Below are 17,384 nucleotides of genomic sequence, written 5' to 3' on the forward strand. Positions count from 1 at the left end.
TGTAGAAGGGTCCGAATTCGGACTATTATCACCTTTTTTTTTCTGTTTTTTTTTGGGACCAATGATTCTTCAATTGGAACGAGGTATGGAATGCCATATGAGCATTGACAAGAGATGAGAATGGTGTGTGTGTGTGTGTGTGTGTGATGGAGGAGTGAACAGGATGATTCAAAGAAAGATAAGGTTGTTTGAAGATATATGAACAGCTTCAATTACATTCAAGAAGACTTCCATTACCTTTAAAAACAAATACATTCAAGAAGATTTTGATCAACAACAAATGAGACATGATTGATCCATATAATGAAAGCAGGTAAAGGGATTTCAATTTCTTTTCAGCTAACTCACCAAAGATCAAACAACATAGAAAGACCAAAAAAAAAAAAAAAACACACACACACACACACACACAAAAGATGAGGACTGTAATAGACATAGTACTTATCATTTTTCACAACACCATGATTTTTGCTAAGGCATATCATATATGGAGCTATTTAAATGAGTGCTTAGATGATATGTGAAAGCAATCATAACAGCTCCGAAAATGTGCTTTCCATAAATCACTAAAATAACATTACAAAGAAGTAAATGATTATTCTTCTTCTAATTTTATCACCAATAAATAGCACACTCTAAAACCAAGATCTCAAATGGCCAGTGCAGTCCTATTCTTCACTGATTCTTATTCTGAACATGCATCAATAAGAATGAGGATTCTGATATGATTGGGAGTTCGCCACCTAGAAAAAAGTATTGAACTGGCGATTTGAAATTGATCCAAGAAAATTTAGTTCAAGCTCAAAAATAAATTCTCTTCAATTTCAATTCTAAAACACCATTTCGATATGTACAAAAGATATCGAATCGGTGACTTGAAATTGATCAAAGGAAATTTAGTTCAAGCTAGCTTAAAAAATAAATTTACTTCAATTCCAATTCTATGACACAGATTCGATATGTACAAACGTAACATTAATATATAATAACCAATACGAATGATATTGGCACGGCTCAATCAAAATAAATGACCCAATTAAACCTTGGGCGATTTGATTTGATTGAGCCATCCCAACATCATCTCTTTCTTTGCAGTCACATTAAAACATGAAAATTATTGATAAAAGGAAAGAAAATTAAAAATCTACACATTCACCTCTTATATGTATACCTTCACATGAATTAAGAGCTCTTACAAGTTCAAATTGTTGTGTCATGATCCACCACACACACACGCACACAGAGAGAGAGATGTATTGGCAATAATGCATTGTTTGCCCTCTTGGTAAAAGGATTGATATATAGGGAGAATATATATATACAAGAGAAGAGAAAAGAAAATGGTTGAGAAGTCAAGCTTTTGCTTCATTTGGCAGAATGACAATCTGTATGAAGTTTTTCTTTCTTTCTTCCTGTTTTTTTCTATCCATTAGGTATTCATCAACACACGTAGTGGTTGATGACATTAACATAATTGCATAATAAAGTCCCTTTCTTCAATAGTATTTCCATTTTTCATTTTGCTTGGTCAATGCTTCTAATAGATTTATAATCTTTTTACTTAATTTTATTAATTTTAATATAGATATATAAAACATTTAAGGCCCGTTCACGTGTAATACTCTTTATGTGTACGAATTTGGATCCTCTCATGTACATTAAAAAGTGAAAATCATCCTATAAGTATAGGGATTCACTCTATGTGTGGAGTCCACTCTTTTTCGAGAGGAATCTCCATCCTCCCCTATACTCAATTAAAAAAAAAAAAAAAAAAAAACTTTTTAAACATATTGGGTTGTGTAAAAGCTTTCTCATATAGTAAAAACAAGATAACGGAGGGAAAAAGGTTAATTGCAACTATATCTGATATATATATATTTGGAATTCTAATATTCTATATATGTTTTTTAACACTAATATTTTATATATATGAAAACTTGGATTGTAAATACTATATTCAACTATATGTTCTAAATTTGTTTTTTCAGACATAATAATAATAATAATAATAATAATAATAATAATCATCATCTTATACTAACCTATTTTGTACCAAGATAAATATCAAGTGTCTCATTTTCCGTTGTTTTTGTAATATTAGTATTGAAATAATATATCAAGTGCATTAAAATATGTACTAATACATAATTTGACTTGATCAAAAACTTTTTTTCTTTAAAAATAAATAAATAAGAAGGGTTTGATTAGACTAAGTGCTTGAAGTGGCAACCCATAAACGGGCTCATAGTGCTCCACATCTCTTTAATGGTGTGGTGGCCTGGTTAGAAATTTGTGCCATCATGATGCTGAATTTCTGATCATGATAATGACAATAATATTAATATAATTTTGTTAGGTTAATTGATGATGATGATAATAATAATTATTATTATAACAATATTTGAACCGCCCAATGTAAGTGCTAGTTGTAATCTAGAGTTATTGAACTTCATTTGGGTACAAATAGAGGTGGTCATGCTTGTCATATAATCTTTTATAATTATATATGTTTATATTATCATAAACATTTTCATTAGAGTTATTTGATAAATAGGAAGTGTTTGTATCATTAGACACTTGAACTGTTCCTCCCACAATTGCATAGTTGATGGTGGTTGACAAAGTTTTGGCAATAATGGTGTCACTAATGATAGTGTGTGACGCAAAATCCAATAACAAATGTGGAAGCAAATGGTTGAGAGTTCTGCATTAAATAGTTTCTAATATGGCTTCATTCGTTGTGAAATATTTTTTAAAATATATATTTTTTTATTTTTTGATATTTGATTGTCGTAAAATATTTATAAAAAAAAAAATTAATTTAATAAAAATAGTTTATATATTAATTTTTAACGAGTTATTTAATACGCTCTGCTCGATGGACTCGACCCCAACCTCAATTTAAACTTTTGTCAAACACCAAGAAATAAAAATTAAAAATATTTGGCCAATCTTTTTTGACTTATGTTTGGTTGCAAGGAAAAAAAAGGACAACTTATAAATATTCATAGCAATTAGTAAAACGTTGTAACCCCTCTTCCTTTGAGTAGAATACTTACCTAACCAATGTAAAACGATGTTAATATACATTTGTTAGCATTGCCAACAAGGGCGGATCCAGAATTGTTAATTGAAGTGGGCTAATTAAGGATTGGACTAATTTTGGGTAGGCTAAATTTTTTTTTTTTTGGGCTGGGCTAAAAGTAGTATAGTTGGGGTGGGTTGAAGCCCACCTTCGCCCACTCCTCCCTCCGCCCTTGGTTGCCAAGTGGATAATTATATGAAAAAATTAAAGACTAACCCTACTTTTGCACCCTAAATACAAATAAGTCCTATAAAATTTTTAATAGGAACAGAAACATCTATTTTTAAATAAGCTCAAATTTGGCCTTTATTGAACTTTTTATCCAATATTGCCCTTTAGTAATAAAGTACGAAACTCACGTTTTCTTGTTTTTTATTCCCTTCCGATCTCACTCTCAAATCCGTAACCACAAATCAGGTTTAAATGTGGTAATTAACACTTGGAATTAAAATTTCTTGTTTTTCTGTATTGCCCTTTATACGATACAAAATCCATCAATTTTCTTCCTTCCATCCTCACCGTCAAATTCATTAACTAGAATCAGATTTAATGTGGAAAATCTACATATATGATATATCACTGTTTATTGTTCGCATCTCATATTAATTGGCATCCCACAAGCATTGTTTGGTGATGAATACAAATAAAAATCATTATCTTTTACAAATGAAAGAAAAATAGAAACCCAAATTTAAAATTCTGCAATGATGGTAGGAACCCAAATTTAAAATTCTGCAATGATGGTCAAAATCTACATACAATCATTAAATCCTAAATCAAAAACATAAAATTATGCAAAAACTGTGGATGATTGTACAAGAAGATGTGTGAAGAATAAGATGTGAAAACCCGTACCTAAGAAGAGGGGCAATAAGGGAAAATCTCCACAGCAATTAATGAAAAAGGTAATAGAGATATTATAGTACTTATAAAAATAAAAAATAAAAAATAGAATTACTTGTCTTTAGGGTGCAAAAGTAAGACTGAGCAATAATTTTCCCTAATTATATTCTTCTTCTCTCTTCTAAACAAAGCAAAATTGAAATTTGGTACAACTAGCAGAATACTCGTGTGCATAAACAATGTACTGTACAACATAAAGGTACAACTGGCTGCACCCCAAGAATTGTCTTGTTTAATAGGGTAGCCAAATTTGGTTGGTGCAAATCGCCAGAAAAGTAGATTAATAGAAGTCCTCCAACCCCTCCATACTTCCAAGACTAGGCAATGAACCAATAACACATAATAATGTATACCAAAAATCTCACACATTACCAACATCCCCTTTCTTTAAATAAGAGTTCAAAGACACACCCAATTGTCCCATTGGAGACTCAAACCTCAACCTTCCATTTGAAAAGGAGAATAGATACCGCTAGACTAAGCTCTTTGTCGGAGAAGAGATACCACTAGGCTAAGCTCTTTGTGGTTGCTACGTTCCCTATGTGTTTCATTTGTATAAATATCGTATATTGCAGACACAATCAAATACTTAAGTTATTGTGTTCAGCAACACGAGTCCTGATTCACCATTACAGCCATTTAAATGCACATCTTCAAGTTCAACCCATGAAGAAGTTAAAAAAAAAAAATGCCCTACAAAATGAATAAACCAGAGATAGACACACACGTACATCCCGCTAACTGAGCTTGCAACCCAGTTAATAGGCTAGGCTATTAAGATCACATACAAGAAACAAGGAACTCAAAGGCTTACCTCTTGAGTTGTACATTTGCTTATTTTCTTTCAAGAACTTCATTGACAGATACACATGGACATGAAAACGAGATTATCAAATCGAAATCCCCAAGGACTTCTTCATTTTCTCAACCTCCAAATATACCGTTGAGTAAGGGAGGAACTCAAAGAAATGGCTTTTGCTCAGATCGTTAATTGCAACAGCGAGTTTAGGGATCTCCAAGGTCTCTTCATGCGTCAAGGTCCTCACAAACCTAGCAGGGTTACCTGCCCAAAGTTCACCTGTTGGAATCCTCCTCCCTGGGGGAACCACTGACCCAGCTTCAAGGATAGAATGGGTCTCCACCAAAGAACCTTCCATAAGGATGGAATGCTGTCCAATAATGCACTCTGGCTCAATCGTGCAAGACCGCAGAAGACTGTATGCACCAATTGTCACAAACCTCTCGATGGATGTCTCCGCTGGCAGTCCTGATATAAGGAAAGAAGTTGCACATATTATGTTCCAAACAGCCCTCAGCATCTTCATTTATGATTTATTTTTCCCTTCCACTTGGGTGGGGGAGGTTTGTTAATGAACCTCCATTGTAACACAAACAAATTGCGTGTACAAACACACTTCCAACATCAACATGACAAGAATAAAACAAGATTCTTTTATAACCTACAAGGGACACATCTAAAATTTCACCTTCTTGTGAGTACCCTTGAGCCAAAACCCATTTTCAAAACCGTAAATAGAAGTTTATCAAGTTATATCATATAATCTCAAATTAATATGTAATTTTGCAATACCAAGTACAGTTCCATACATTATTTCACCTCTTTTCTGCTTTCAAATCCATGTATTAGAATTATTTTTTTTTTTTTTTGGGTATTACGAATCATATTTAATTGCAAGGATGAACCACTTATTTTTCAACTTTATATGCCTTGATGCAAAAACTATTATTACCATCTTCATCAAATCTCAACTCTAAAAGCCTATATCTTTCTTTTTGGGGGGGTATTACGATTCATATTTAATTGCAATGATGAACCACACTTATTTTCAAATTTATACACATTGACGCAAAAACTATCATTACCATCTTCATCGAATCTCAACCCTAAAGGCCTATATCCTAACTTGAGACCAGCTACATCTTTTTGGCAGAAGTTCAGGGCCAAATATGCATTTAATTGATCCCTACAGCTTTTCTCCATCTGATTTAGCGCCTTCAAGGTTGATAGCTTTCTCATCCACACATTCATATCCATTGTTAACAAATCAGGTTATGCGTTGTGAATTGATATCCTAGTTTCTTTATGACTATAATCATAAAGAGTAGTACTACACGTGCCTTTTTTAGTGACATGATCACATTTTCTAGCAGGTAAGGTACTTGCAATATTCACTAATAATCTCTTTAATTCTTCTTTGTACTTATCAAAAAAATTCCATTAATATTGTCAACTTTCTTTTCCAAACAAAGTAACCCTAGTCTTTTATGCCCTAACCGGTACTACCAATCAATTTCATCATCATAGCAAATGTATATTAATCAAATTAAAAGCTAAAGCATGGTGTTAGAATAATCTACATATATTTTGGATGGACAATTCTCACTGCATTACTATCTCTTTTCATTTAATCTAAATTACTTTAGAGCAAATTTCTAATGGTTTCTAGAACATGTAAACAATCCAAAACATTTTAGTGAGTTCCAATAAACTAATGATCTATCTATAGAACCAGCAAAATATGCAATATGTAACAATTACACTTAAATGCATTCTAGCTTACCTCCCTTACAATCATCTAATAGGCTACAACATCTGTATGAGATCATTACTTCCCCTTTCGCTTAGCCAGCATTTTAAAATAAAAACATCTTCAAAAAATTACTCACCTCTAAGGTCAAAGAAGAAAACCTCTTAAAACTCCTTTAAAAAAATGGATTCAAAATATTTTCTTAGCAAGTAGGACCTTCAGAGAAAAATGGTTTCGTAGAGAGGAAATGATCGTTGCCCATTGAAAACCAATAAAGAGATGTCCAATCGTTGCCCGTAGGCTTGTGATGCATGCTTGGCATAAGGTCTTCCTAGAGAGCTTATTTTAGACACGCTATCAAATCAAAAGAATCGTTTCCAAGTTGCATATTCTGCGATTTCTATTTAAATAGCATTGATTTATCAATGTTCTTTACAAGATGGGGTCCAACTAGTAATTTGTGTTGAAGAGAATGGAATGCTCTGTTTGGTTGGAACTGGAGGGATGGGAAAATGGATGGAAGGGAGAGGGGGAGGGATGGAAAAGGCATCCCTAATGAAGGGAAGCTGTCTCCCTCACTTTTTGTTTCATTGAATGGAGTAGATAGTAGAAAAAATGGATGGAGTAACACTTCTTTTTTTCTTTTTCTTTTTTTGTTGGAATCAAGGGAAAGATAGTTTTTTAGTCTTTTTACTAATACACCCTCACTATATACAATTATAAAATGTAACTTATCAAAGATATATATATATATACAATTATAAAATGTAAGTATTTATTTAAAAATTTTGGGAAGGTTAAAAATAGAAATTACATATTTGTTGGTAGTTATCCTTTCTTTTTTTCTCCTCTCTTTCCCACAAATTTGGACGGGTAGAAAAAAACAAAGCCAAAAGGGATGCCTCCTTACTTCCTCCCTCTCTTCCCTTCCCTGCAACCAAAACACGAAAAGATTCTTCTATTCCCCCTCTCATCCATCCCTCCTCAATCATTCCCTCCAACCAAACATACTAGAAATCAATATACCAGGATCAACTAGAAAGATTTTAACAACTACATTCGTCTCAAATTTACCCTTTTTCTGTACGGCTAGTCATTTATCTCCTGATACTTCTATTTTCCCTAGTTCTGCTTATTCTATGCAATTGTTTTCACTGTCAAACAGCAATAAACAAGTGTAAAATGAAGCACGGATAAGCCTATAATTGTGTCTATAGAATCTTGCATCTCATATGACATGTAATAAATGATCGTACAACACCTAGAAACACTACTCCACCTCATCCATAGTACTCTTAATTTATGGGTAGCATTCCCTTCAATCTTCCTGTTCTAATGAATCACCAACCCAATTGGCGTATCTCTTCACCCAATCAATATTGTCCATGTCCTCATTTATACTCCTACTAAAACCTTATTATTCTTGAAGGTTCTCTTTTTAAGTTTTAACTTACAAAAATCCCTACTAAAAGTCTCGCCACCCCTAGTAAAAAGATTTGGGCTTCATGGCAACCTCTGAAACAAACACATTGTGGTTAAAATTCAATCCAGTGGTTGCATTTCCTTCAGTTACTTCCATACTATCAAAAACTCTTTCGTCTATATTTTAAATAGCACCAATGTATTCAGGTAATATACATATAAACTCCTTCCATCGATCACCAAGTTAAAAATTGTCTTCCATGATTGATCTACCTAGCATAGACCAACTTTATGTTTTTGATATCCTTGTTTCATATATGCAGAATGATATTTTGTGTTACTAAGGAGACTGAAGAGTTAGCCGCAAGAAGTGAATGGAACTAAAAGAGATAAGATGACATCATCTGGACCCCAATTGAATACATCCAATGTCTTAGTTTCATTCATCTTGTATAATCAGGTAATTTGTCGGTTTGTGTGTATTACTCTTCATCCATTAGTCTTTGCTCAATCACTCTTTGCCAGAACATCATGTGTATGACAAATCAATTTTGATTCTATAACCAACTAAAGCAACGAGGAATACACCTATGGTCTCATAAAGTACTCCCCCTGAATAATGCAAATGTATTAATTAACAGAAAATGGTTTCAAGGGAAGTTGGTGGTTGAAAGGCCGCATAAATAAATAAATAACAACAACTTAACTATAAACTACCCTCCCCCTCCATCTCCCTTTCGGGAAGAAGACAATGAAGAAGAAAGGAAGAAAGGCAAAAAAAGAACCCATTTAAGAAAATGAAAGGCAGTTCATGAGAGCATGCTTGCATTGCTCATGAGGAGTATCACAAAATTTACACTGATCCAATTGTACAAGGTCAACACCTGGTCTTGTGGGCTTCAGAAGTATGACCTGGCACTAGTTCTCTCAAGCACTGCATTTGTTTCCAATATCTTAACTTCAAAATATTTTACAATAGTTTACACCATTAAATCACAGTTTTTACGTGGTCCTCGAAAAACAAATCATTCTAGAAGATTACCTTTAAAAAATAAGAAAATCATTCTAGAAGATTCAGAACCTGAGATATAGCAATATTTCATTGGATCATATTTCAATAATCCTCAAGACACTGTAATAAAACCTTACAAAGGAGGGGTGTGGGGGGAAGCACAATGTAAACTAAATGAAACTGTATTAATCTATTGCATTCATTGATCCAAAAAGTATGTCCAAATTATACCATGTTCCTGTTGTCAAATATTATGAAATAATAATAACAATTACTCCTACCATTATATACGCATCCAAAAAAAAAAAAAAAAATTTACTCATACCATTACATACTAATTCTTTGGCAAAAATTAGTATTGCCTTTTAGCCCAGGTAATAGTATTTAATATTGTCTTTTTGCCCAAGTAATAGCATACAATTGTGGGGAAAATATTTAAATACAGAAGGCTTAGCTTTTTTTTGGATTTGTATGAGCCACAAATCCAAAAATGCTTTATGTGGTTATTCATCCCAAGAATATAGTCGCAACTCTTGTTCCTGATACGAAATTCAGTTGGATTGGCCGGTGAAGATCTATCATGAAGAACAAGAGAGCCAATAGTATATTATATAAAGGGGTGTTGCCCTCTTTTGCACCAGACATGTGAGTGCAGTCCAAGAGGTCTCGAATGTATTTGTGTTGGGTGATAAATAAACCAGTGGAAGTAGGAATGACCTCAACTCCAATAAAATAGTGTAAAGGCCCCAATCATTGACGGAAAATCGGGTAGAAAGAGCATGAATAAATGGAGTAATGAATGGGACTATTACCCGCACAATGAGATCATCCACACAAACTAGGAAATAGACAAGAATATCATTGTGTTAATACAGAAAAAGAGATATGCCTGATTTGGAATTAAGAAAACCATAGGAGAAGGGAAAAAGCTCCACACAGGGGACCATTTTTCTACTATCCAAAAACTAGTGTGATTATTTTGTTGGGCAAATCTTTAAACTGTTTTCTGGGTAAAAGACCTTTGTATTCCCAATGTTTTTTTTTTTTAAGATTGTGCTTTCTTTGTCATCCTAGTGCTTCTATCTTCGCATCTGTTTTAATGGCTTCATGGAGTTTAATCATCTCCTCTTACAAGTCAGAGATAAAATGGCATTATTAGAGTACATATCAAGTTAAGTCTTAGCCAGCAAAGAGGCATTGTGCCTGAACCCATAAACCCTAAGCCACAAATATATAAGGGAAATGATGACACCCTTTTCTGATATGTAACGCATATGCCTCTATTTTAAATTTTATAGCAGTTCATATGGAAATAGGCAATTTGATGAATTGTTTACAAGAGACTTACAGTGGTTCCAGATTGTATCATGTGACTTACGTACTGGCCAGTCAATGGCCCGCGAATGAGCAGGGGGTAGTCATTTTGCTGTTAGCGGACCTCCCTCATTTTTCTTTCCTTACCCTCCTTATTTTAGATAAAACAATGGATAACATTTTGTGAGAAACTTAGGTGTTATATAAAACTGAAAATTTTAAGAGCTAAATTTTTAAGTGCTGAAGTTTTAAGCGGTAACTGTAAATTGGGATTTTTTTTTATACATATTTTCGGATTTTAAGTGTTCACCATTCAGTGATAAGTAAAATCACGTAACTTAAAATTTTGCCTCATTGTAAGTAACACTCGGTTTTTATTTGATATTCAAAATGCCTTACACGCACTTATTGCTTGTACATATATTGTCTGCTTTGCACCCTCTTGGCACTCACGGTTTTAACACACGTCTACACCAGTAGGAGGCATGTAAGGAACTCTCCCAAGCAATGTGGGATGTTACAATCACCCTCTCTTCGGACTTGGCATCTTCACTGGCCTGACCCTCATTAGTTTGTACACAATGATAATCAAATACATCTTTCAATTACAATAATGATTTGAATAACAATTCTTGATCATTTGAACCCATTTTCTTATTCTTCTTTTACACTTAAAAGCATCAGAAAACAAACCTCTATTGTTGCATGCGTGAAGTAAATTGACTTGCGTATGATCTGAAAGTTTTGTTCCTCTAGATACTATCCACTCAGTTTTTCCCTTGGTGACTCATAGGAAAGTCGTTAGAGAGTCTCAGGTTCAGAACCGAATTTCATTAATGACCAAGAACTGAAATTAATATCATACATATTACTCCACGCATAAGCAATAATAGAGGTTCCGCTTTCGAGGCTTTCAAGTGTAAAGAAGAAAAAGGATTCAACTGCTGAAATACTGATATATAAACCATTGATGCAATTTGAAGAGGTGTCTGAAAGCCTCGGAACAATGATTTGATTTTCAAATACCTCTTCCGATTACAACAGTGGTTTGAATAACAGTTCTTTATCATTTGAACCCATTTTCTTGTTCTTTCACACTTGAAAGCATCAAAAAACAAGCCTCTATTGCTGCATGTACGTGAAATAAAGTGACTTGTGTATGATCATAAAGTTTGTTTTGAGTGGATGAGATCCAAAGGATAGTACAAATGCTGTTCTTCAATAGATGTCTTGAGGGTGGGAATGTGCATGCAATGTTTATAGCAGGAGTGGTATGTTCTATAACATAATAATTTATGCACATTTATATCTTTAAATTATTTCATTATCAATTTTTATGGTGAAAGCTAGACTATTTTTCTTTCTTTCTTTCTTTCTTTTTGCAAAAACAAAATTGACAAGGACTTGACCATGCTTCGTAAATCAGTGGAGCAACCTTATATTGGTGTTATATCACTCTCGACATTTCATTAATCTGCAACAACAATGCAGAAAAGAAAACACGAATAAATATTCAGACTGTCATAAGGAGAGAGAGTTTCATTAAACCCTTTATTAAAACTACCCAAAAGACATTATTAGAAGCAGTTAGATAGATATTATCCGCTTTTACGAACATGTTTCTCAATGTTGTCCATAGGGAAATCACATAAACTAACGTTGTTAAGTGTTTAAACAGGGTTATTGTAGAGAACAATTGTTGTCAGTGTGATCTCCATGTGATACTGCCGCAAAGCTGAAACATTAATTTTCTCATGGATGACTAATTTACTTATATATAGGTTTATTCTTCACGTAAATCCTTTGTGAATCAGTTTCCCTTCATTTATGTCAAATGGGAGTGTAATATAATACCCAAGTATATGTGCATAAAGAGAAATTACAAATAATGTTACTTACTAGACCATTTTATGTTAGTTACTTGTTTATAGTTGAGAAAACATAACTATAAGGGTGAAGTTACTTACCAGGCACACTTGATATGTGATGTTCATTACAAACTATGGTTGAGATAATATAGCTATGAGGGTGAAATTACAGATTAAGAAATCTTATGTTCCTTACCAATAATGTACAACATTGCTCCTATCAGGGTGAAGTTACTGATTCTGATTCTACTTTATTTAGTAAACAAAGAATATTTGAAATAACTTTTCTTTTTTGATAAATAAGAATAGTTGAGATAACATAACTATAAAGGCAAAGTTACTTACTAGGTCCATTTGATGTTAGTTATAAACTATGGCAGGAACAACATACCTAAAAGGGTGAAGGTACTTCCTAGGCCCATTTAATATTAATTACACTGTGGTTAAAACAACTAGACTAAAAGGGTGAAATTACCCACTATCAGAGTCTTGGATCATCATAGAATTAAAGAGGAAAGTAGTGTTTTCAAACTACTTTCTCAATACTTTTTGAGGACTCTCTTGCTTGAAAATACTCAGCTTTGATAAGGATTTTTTTGAGAGTGATAATCAAAGACTATACTGAGGATTTTTTTGCAAGATTTGAGATAGAAATCAACTGAGATTTTTTCAAATTTCTTTTTTTTACACTCAGGAAACATTAGGTTCACTAAGAAATTAGTGTGATACTCTACATCTAATCGACAATATTGAAAAAATTCGATCAGAAGAGCAGATTCTTATTCTCATCGACACAGTTCGTGGAAGACTCAACGAGTTCAATCACTAGAAGAAGGGATCATCATGAGGTGACTTCGTTTGTTGGAGGTTTCAAAGGCACTGGGAACGAAGGACACCGAGCGTCAGAGGTAAATCAAAAACAGGTGATTCCGAAAGCATTGGAATTATACACTCTGGTGGAGAGCAGTTCTGAATGCACTGGAACTCATTGCATTCTTTCTTGTTAGTGGATTGTTTCGCTAAAGGCGACTTGGTCTTTGTGATTTTTCCTCGTTAATGTTTTTCACATAAAAGTCCTAGTGTCGAAGGTAAATCAACAGTAGGTGATTCCAAAGGCAATGGAATTATAGACTCCCATGGAGAGCAGTTCCAAAGGCACTGGAACTCATTGCACTCTTTCTTGGTTGTGGATTGTTTCGCAAAAGACAACTAAGTCTCTGTGATTTTTCCTCGCTAAAGATTTTCACATAAAAGTCCTAGTGTCCTCTCTCTCTCTTTCTCTTTACTTTTCGTTGTCGTAATTTTATGCCTTTTTTGTGTGTGATTAATTTACTACGATTTAATTAGTTAAAATAAAAAAGAATTCAAAAATCAATCAAAATAACTTTCACACCAGTTGCACACCATGCAACTCACACGTTAAAAATCAATCAAAATAACTTTCACACCACTTGCACACCATGCAACTCACACATTTCACTTCCTTCTCTTCCAATTCCCTCAACCGAAAAGGCAACCTAGAGGTTGAAAATATTTATGAAATTTTTTTTTGATAAGTGAAAATATTTATGATAATAGAAGATAGAATGAACCCACTCATATCAAAACAAGACAAAATAATATGCCGAATCCTCAAGCTGCCTGACAATGACTAAAAATATGATTAAAAATCAACTTTAAGTAACTGGTCTAACAAAATTATCAATGTCAAGAAAGAAACTATAGACATGACTAAAAATTAATTGTCTAGAGCAGTGTTATCAATGGCCCAAGCACACTAAGGCGCCAGAGGTCCTTTGGAGCATAGGTGCGAGGTGTGCGCCTGAGTGAAGTGAGGCGCACAATTGAAAAATTAAATCACTATTAAAGCATATTCATACTCCATTTTAAAGGTGAAAATGTTGTCAAAGGTGCACCACACAACAAGCACAAGTGTTGCGCCTATATGAGCCTAGAGCCTAGGAGCGTCTTTAACAACACTGGTCTAGAGTTTTGATAAGTTCAATGTTTAGACACATACATGTCTGGAGTGAATGTATTTATCAAATCCCTAATTCAAGAACACATAGACATGACAAAAAATTTCATATAATCTTATTTTATGTTTTTGTGCAACATAAAGTGCTCAACGTGAACGTTTTGCTTGTTTTGAAGCAATATTGTACTATAAGATAAAAATAAAATAGTTTTATATGCAGTTATACAATAAATTTGAATTATTACATATATTTGCTAACTTCATGCCTAAACTGACATGTCGGAAACATCCCATATCTAAATCAGAGTGTCATGTGTAGAACATCATGTGTAAACATTACCAGTGTGGTCCCAATTAATCCAAGATGTTGGGCAGCAAGCTGCTCTCAATGGTCGAACCCGGGTTCATTCTCATTTTACCACTACCAGGGTAATCATATAAATCTACAAACTGTGTTTTCTTTATGGAGGGTAAGGTACCATAATTCATAAAGAACTCGTGCACCATTATAAGATTTGTAATAGATGACTACATAATGCTCAACCAACCTTCCTATTATAGCTGTATTTAGATTGTAAAATCTCCCTAAAATTTCAATAAGTTCTTTCTTAATTTCGATATTCTAAATCAATTCAAGTATCAGCGCTAAACACTAAAAATTCTAACCCTTCACATATACCAACCAAAAGCCACATGAGGCTGATTCAAGACAATCATGGAAACAAAAACAAACCACATGGTTAAAAAATCAATAAAGTCTAGAAATGTAATAATAACAATTCTAATCAAACAGTTCAAAACCTCATTTTCTACAGTCACAAAAGGAGACCAAACAATCTAAAATGATATATATATATACACACACACACGGTCCCAAACAATCTAAATCCTAAGGCCAACATATTGATTGCTTTCTTTTCTGCATATTCTCAGCAAGCAAACAATTCAAAACCCTAAGAACCAAAGACAGCAAAAGGAATTCAAACCTGTAGAGGTAGACCAAGCCGCATGGAGGACACACTTCTCCTGGACACTGGAAGAGAACCCTACAGTGATCTTGTTGAGATCACCCCGAAGGACGGAGCCGTTCCAGACGGAGGCTCCGTCGCAGACGGTGACCTGACCGGCGAGGACGACGTTGGGGGCCACGTAGGCGTCGACGGCGATCTTCGGGACCCACTGCCCCAGAGGGATGATCTGTCTCTGCCCTCTGTAGTCCCATTTCACTCGATCCGGCGATTCTGTGATCTTAGCCGCCTCCGTCGCCAGTGTACGGTGGATTAGGTGGTGAGAGGAGAGAGTGGAGGTTAGGGCTTTTCTGGACAACCGAGCTAGAGTCGCCATTTCTGATTGTTCAGAAATTTATAGAGAGAGTGAGTGTGTGTGTTTGAAGGACGACCCCAACGGACACTGAGAATTAGGCAGAGACTGTGAGAGAGTATTTGGCGTTCCGGCTACGGTTGTGCTGCGATGAGGAAGAATGCGATTACTATGAATAACAAGTCAAACTTGGCTTTGCCACGTTGACATGCTGATTGGTCCCACAACACAAATGGACCAATGGTTTTTAAAAAGCAACCATTTTTCTGTGTAACTATAGAAATAATTTTTTTTTCAGTAATTTGTAAAAAAAAAAATATTCCTACTTTTTAAAAAGTTATTTTTGCAAAAATTCAGTTATAAAAATTTTTATTTTCAGAGAACAATAAAATATTTTTCTCTAAGAACAGTTTGTTATTTTTTAATTTCTTGGGAACTGCTTTCACAATTATAAACTAAACATGCTCTTAATTTATTTTTATTTTTTTTCGAAACAATTACTTTTACTGTGCCTAAATAATAAGGACCTTCAATCCCCTCCCTTATTATAAAATTTGAGGCTCTCATCGCGTCATGTTCTAAACTTACTTAATATTTGAGAAATGTTTTCAAAAAACTTTAAAATATTATTTTGTTCATTTATTGAATTAATAGAGGTACAATGAATATACTAATCATTTAACAAGTTAGGTCAAAATCATTGATAGAAGAGGTTACTCTTATTTTTGAAACTACAGAGGATGTCATATTATTTAGGCAATTTTTTTTTTTTCCTAATTGATATTCACACACACACACATTCGTTTGTCTCTTTTAAAACTTAAACTCATGACATTCTTTTGGGAAGTAAGACCATCTGCACCAACCTCTTCGAATTTTGGCTCTCTAAAAACGCTACATCAGTTTTTCCAAGAGTCACATCAACAATTTTAAGAACCACTTCAGCAGTTTTCGCTCTCTAGAAACATACACTTTATCAGGTTCTCCAAATTTTGCACTCTCCAAAAAAAATAATAATAAAAAATTAAAATTAAATTTTTTTATATATTTTTTAACTTTTCCTAAACTGCTATATTTTTAAACGGCCAAATGCATTATTTGTGGTACATATTTAAAATTTAAAGCAAAAAAAAATAAAAATAAAAAAACAAATTTTAAGGGGAAAAAAAAAAAAAAAAAAAAAGCTTTTCTAATTTATTTTTGGCCCAAATAAAATTTATTTTTTGACAAATAGTGCCTAAACAATATATTTTTTATTTAATATATTTTATTTTTTATTTTAAAAGGAGTTCAAAATAACCTATTTTTAGGTTTTAATTAAAAAATCGGCACACTGTGGAAGGAGCTGCTGGAATAAGACAAAAAGCTGCACCGGAAATGACGTCGTTTTGATGCAAAAAAAAAAAAATTAGCGATCGCGGGCCGGCTCGCTGAATACCGCGGGAGGTTTAGCTAAGCCACTGCAGGGCCTTTAGTGGATTGGCTCTCCTAAAATGGGCTATCAAGACCACGCTACGGATGGCCTAAGAGGTTGATATCGCTAAACTACTAACTCGTTGGTATTATTTAGATAATTTAAAAGAAAGGTAAGTGTAATTACCTCCATTTATAAAAAAAAAAACATATGATTAATAATTTTCCTACAAAAACATCTAAATTTGAGAAGGAACCTTAAGATTCAATATTGCTTTCATGGATTTGGAGGTGGAGTAAAAGAAAAGATCTGTGTGTCAAGCCTTGCTTTTCTTAAGCATGGTGCGGTATCCACTACTGAGAGAGCAGATGCCATTCTTGGTCTTAGACCATGTCAGTTTATCTTATTGTATACTAATAATTGGCCAAATGAAAATATCCATATCTTCTGATCTAGTGAGAATAAATTGGAATCATATTATGGAACCAATTTACCCCACTAAAAGATGCAACTGCAAAA

At 33.7% G+C, this 17,384-nt stretch overlaps 1 protein-coding gene across 1 annotated transcript; it reads right to left on the reverse strand.

Annotated features, from left to right (window-relative positions):
- Window positions 1–4,557: 4,557 nt before the first annotated feature.
- Window positions 4,558–15,608, reverse strand: LOC132283322 (gamma carbonic anhydrase-like 2, mitochondrial). The gene is made up of 2 exons (XM_059785261.1): window positions 15,118–15,608; window positions 4,558–5,255 (listed from the first exon to the last, which is right to left on the reverse strand). The coding sequence occupies exons 1-2, from the start codon at window positions 15,473–15,475 to the stop codon at window positions 4,879–4,881; spliced, it is 735 nt and encodes a 244-aa protein (XP_059641244.1). The 5' UTR covers window positions 15,476–15,608; the 3' UTR covers window positions 4,558–4,878.
- Between the last annotated feature and the right edge of the window lie 1,776 nt (window positions 15,609–17,384).

Source organism: Cornus florida, unplaced genomic scaffold, assembly GCF_030987335.1.
Source record: "Cornus florida cultivar Cherokee Brave unplaced genomic scaffold, ASM3098733v1 CherokeeBrave_3.0.0_Hap2_Chr11, whole genome shotgun sequence".
Lineage (NCBI taxonomy): Eukaryota > Viridiplantae > Streptophyta > Magnoliopsida > Cornales > Cornaceae > Cornus > Cornus florida.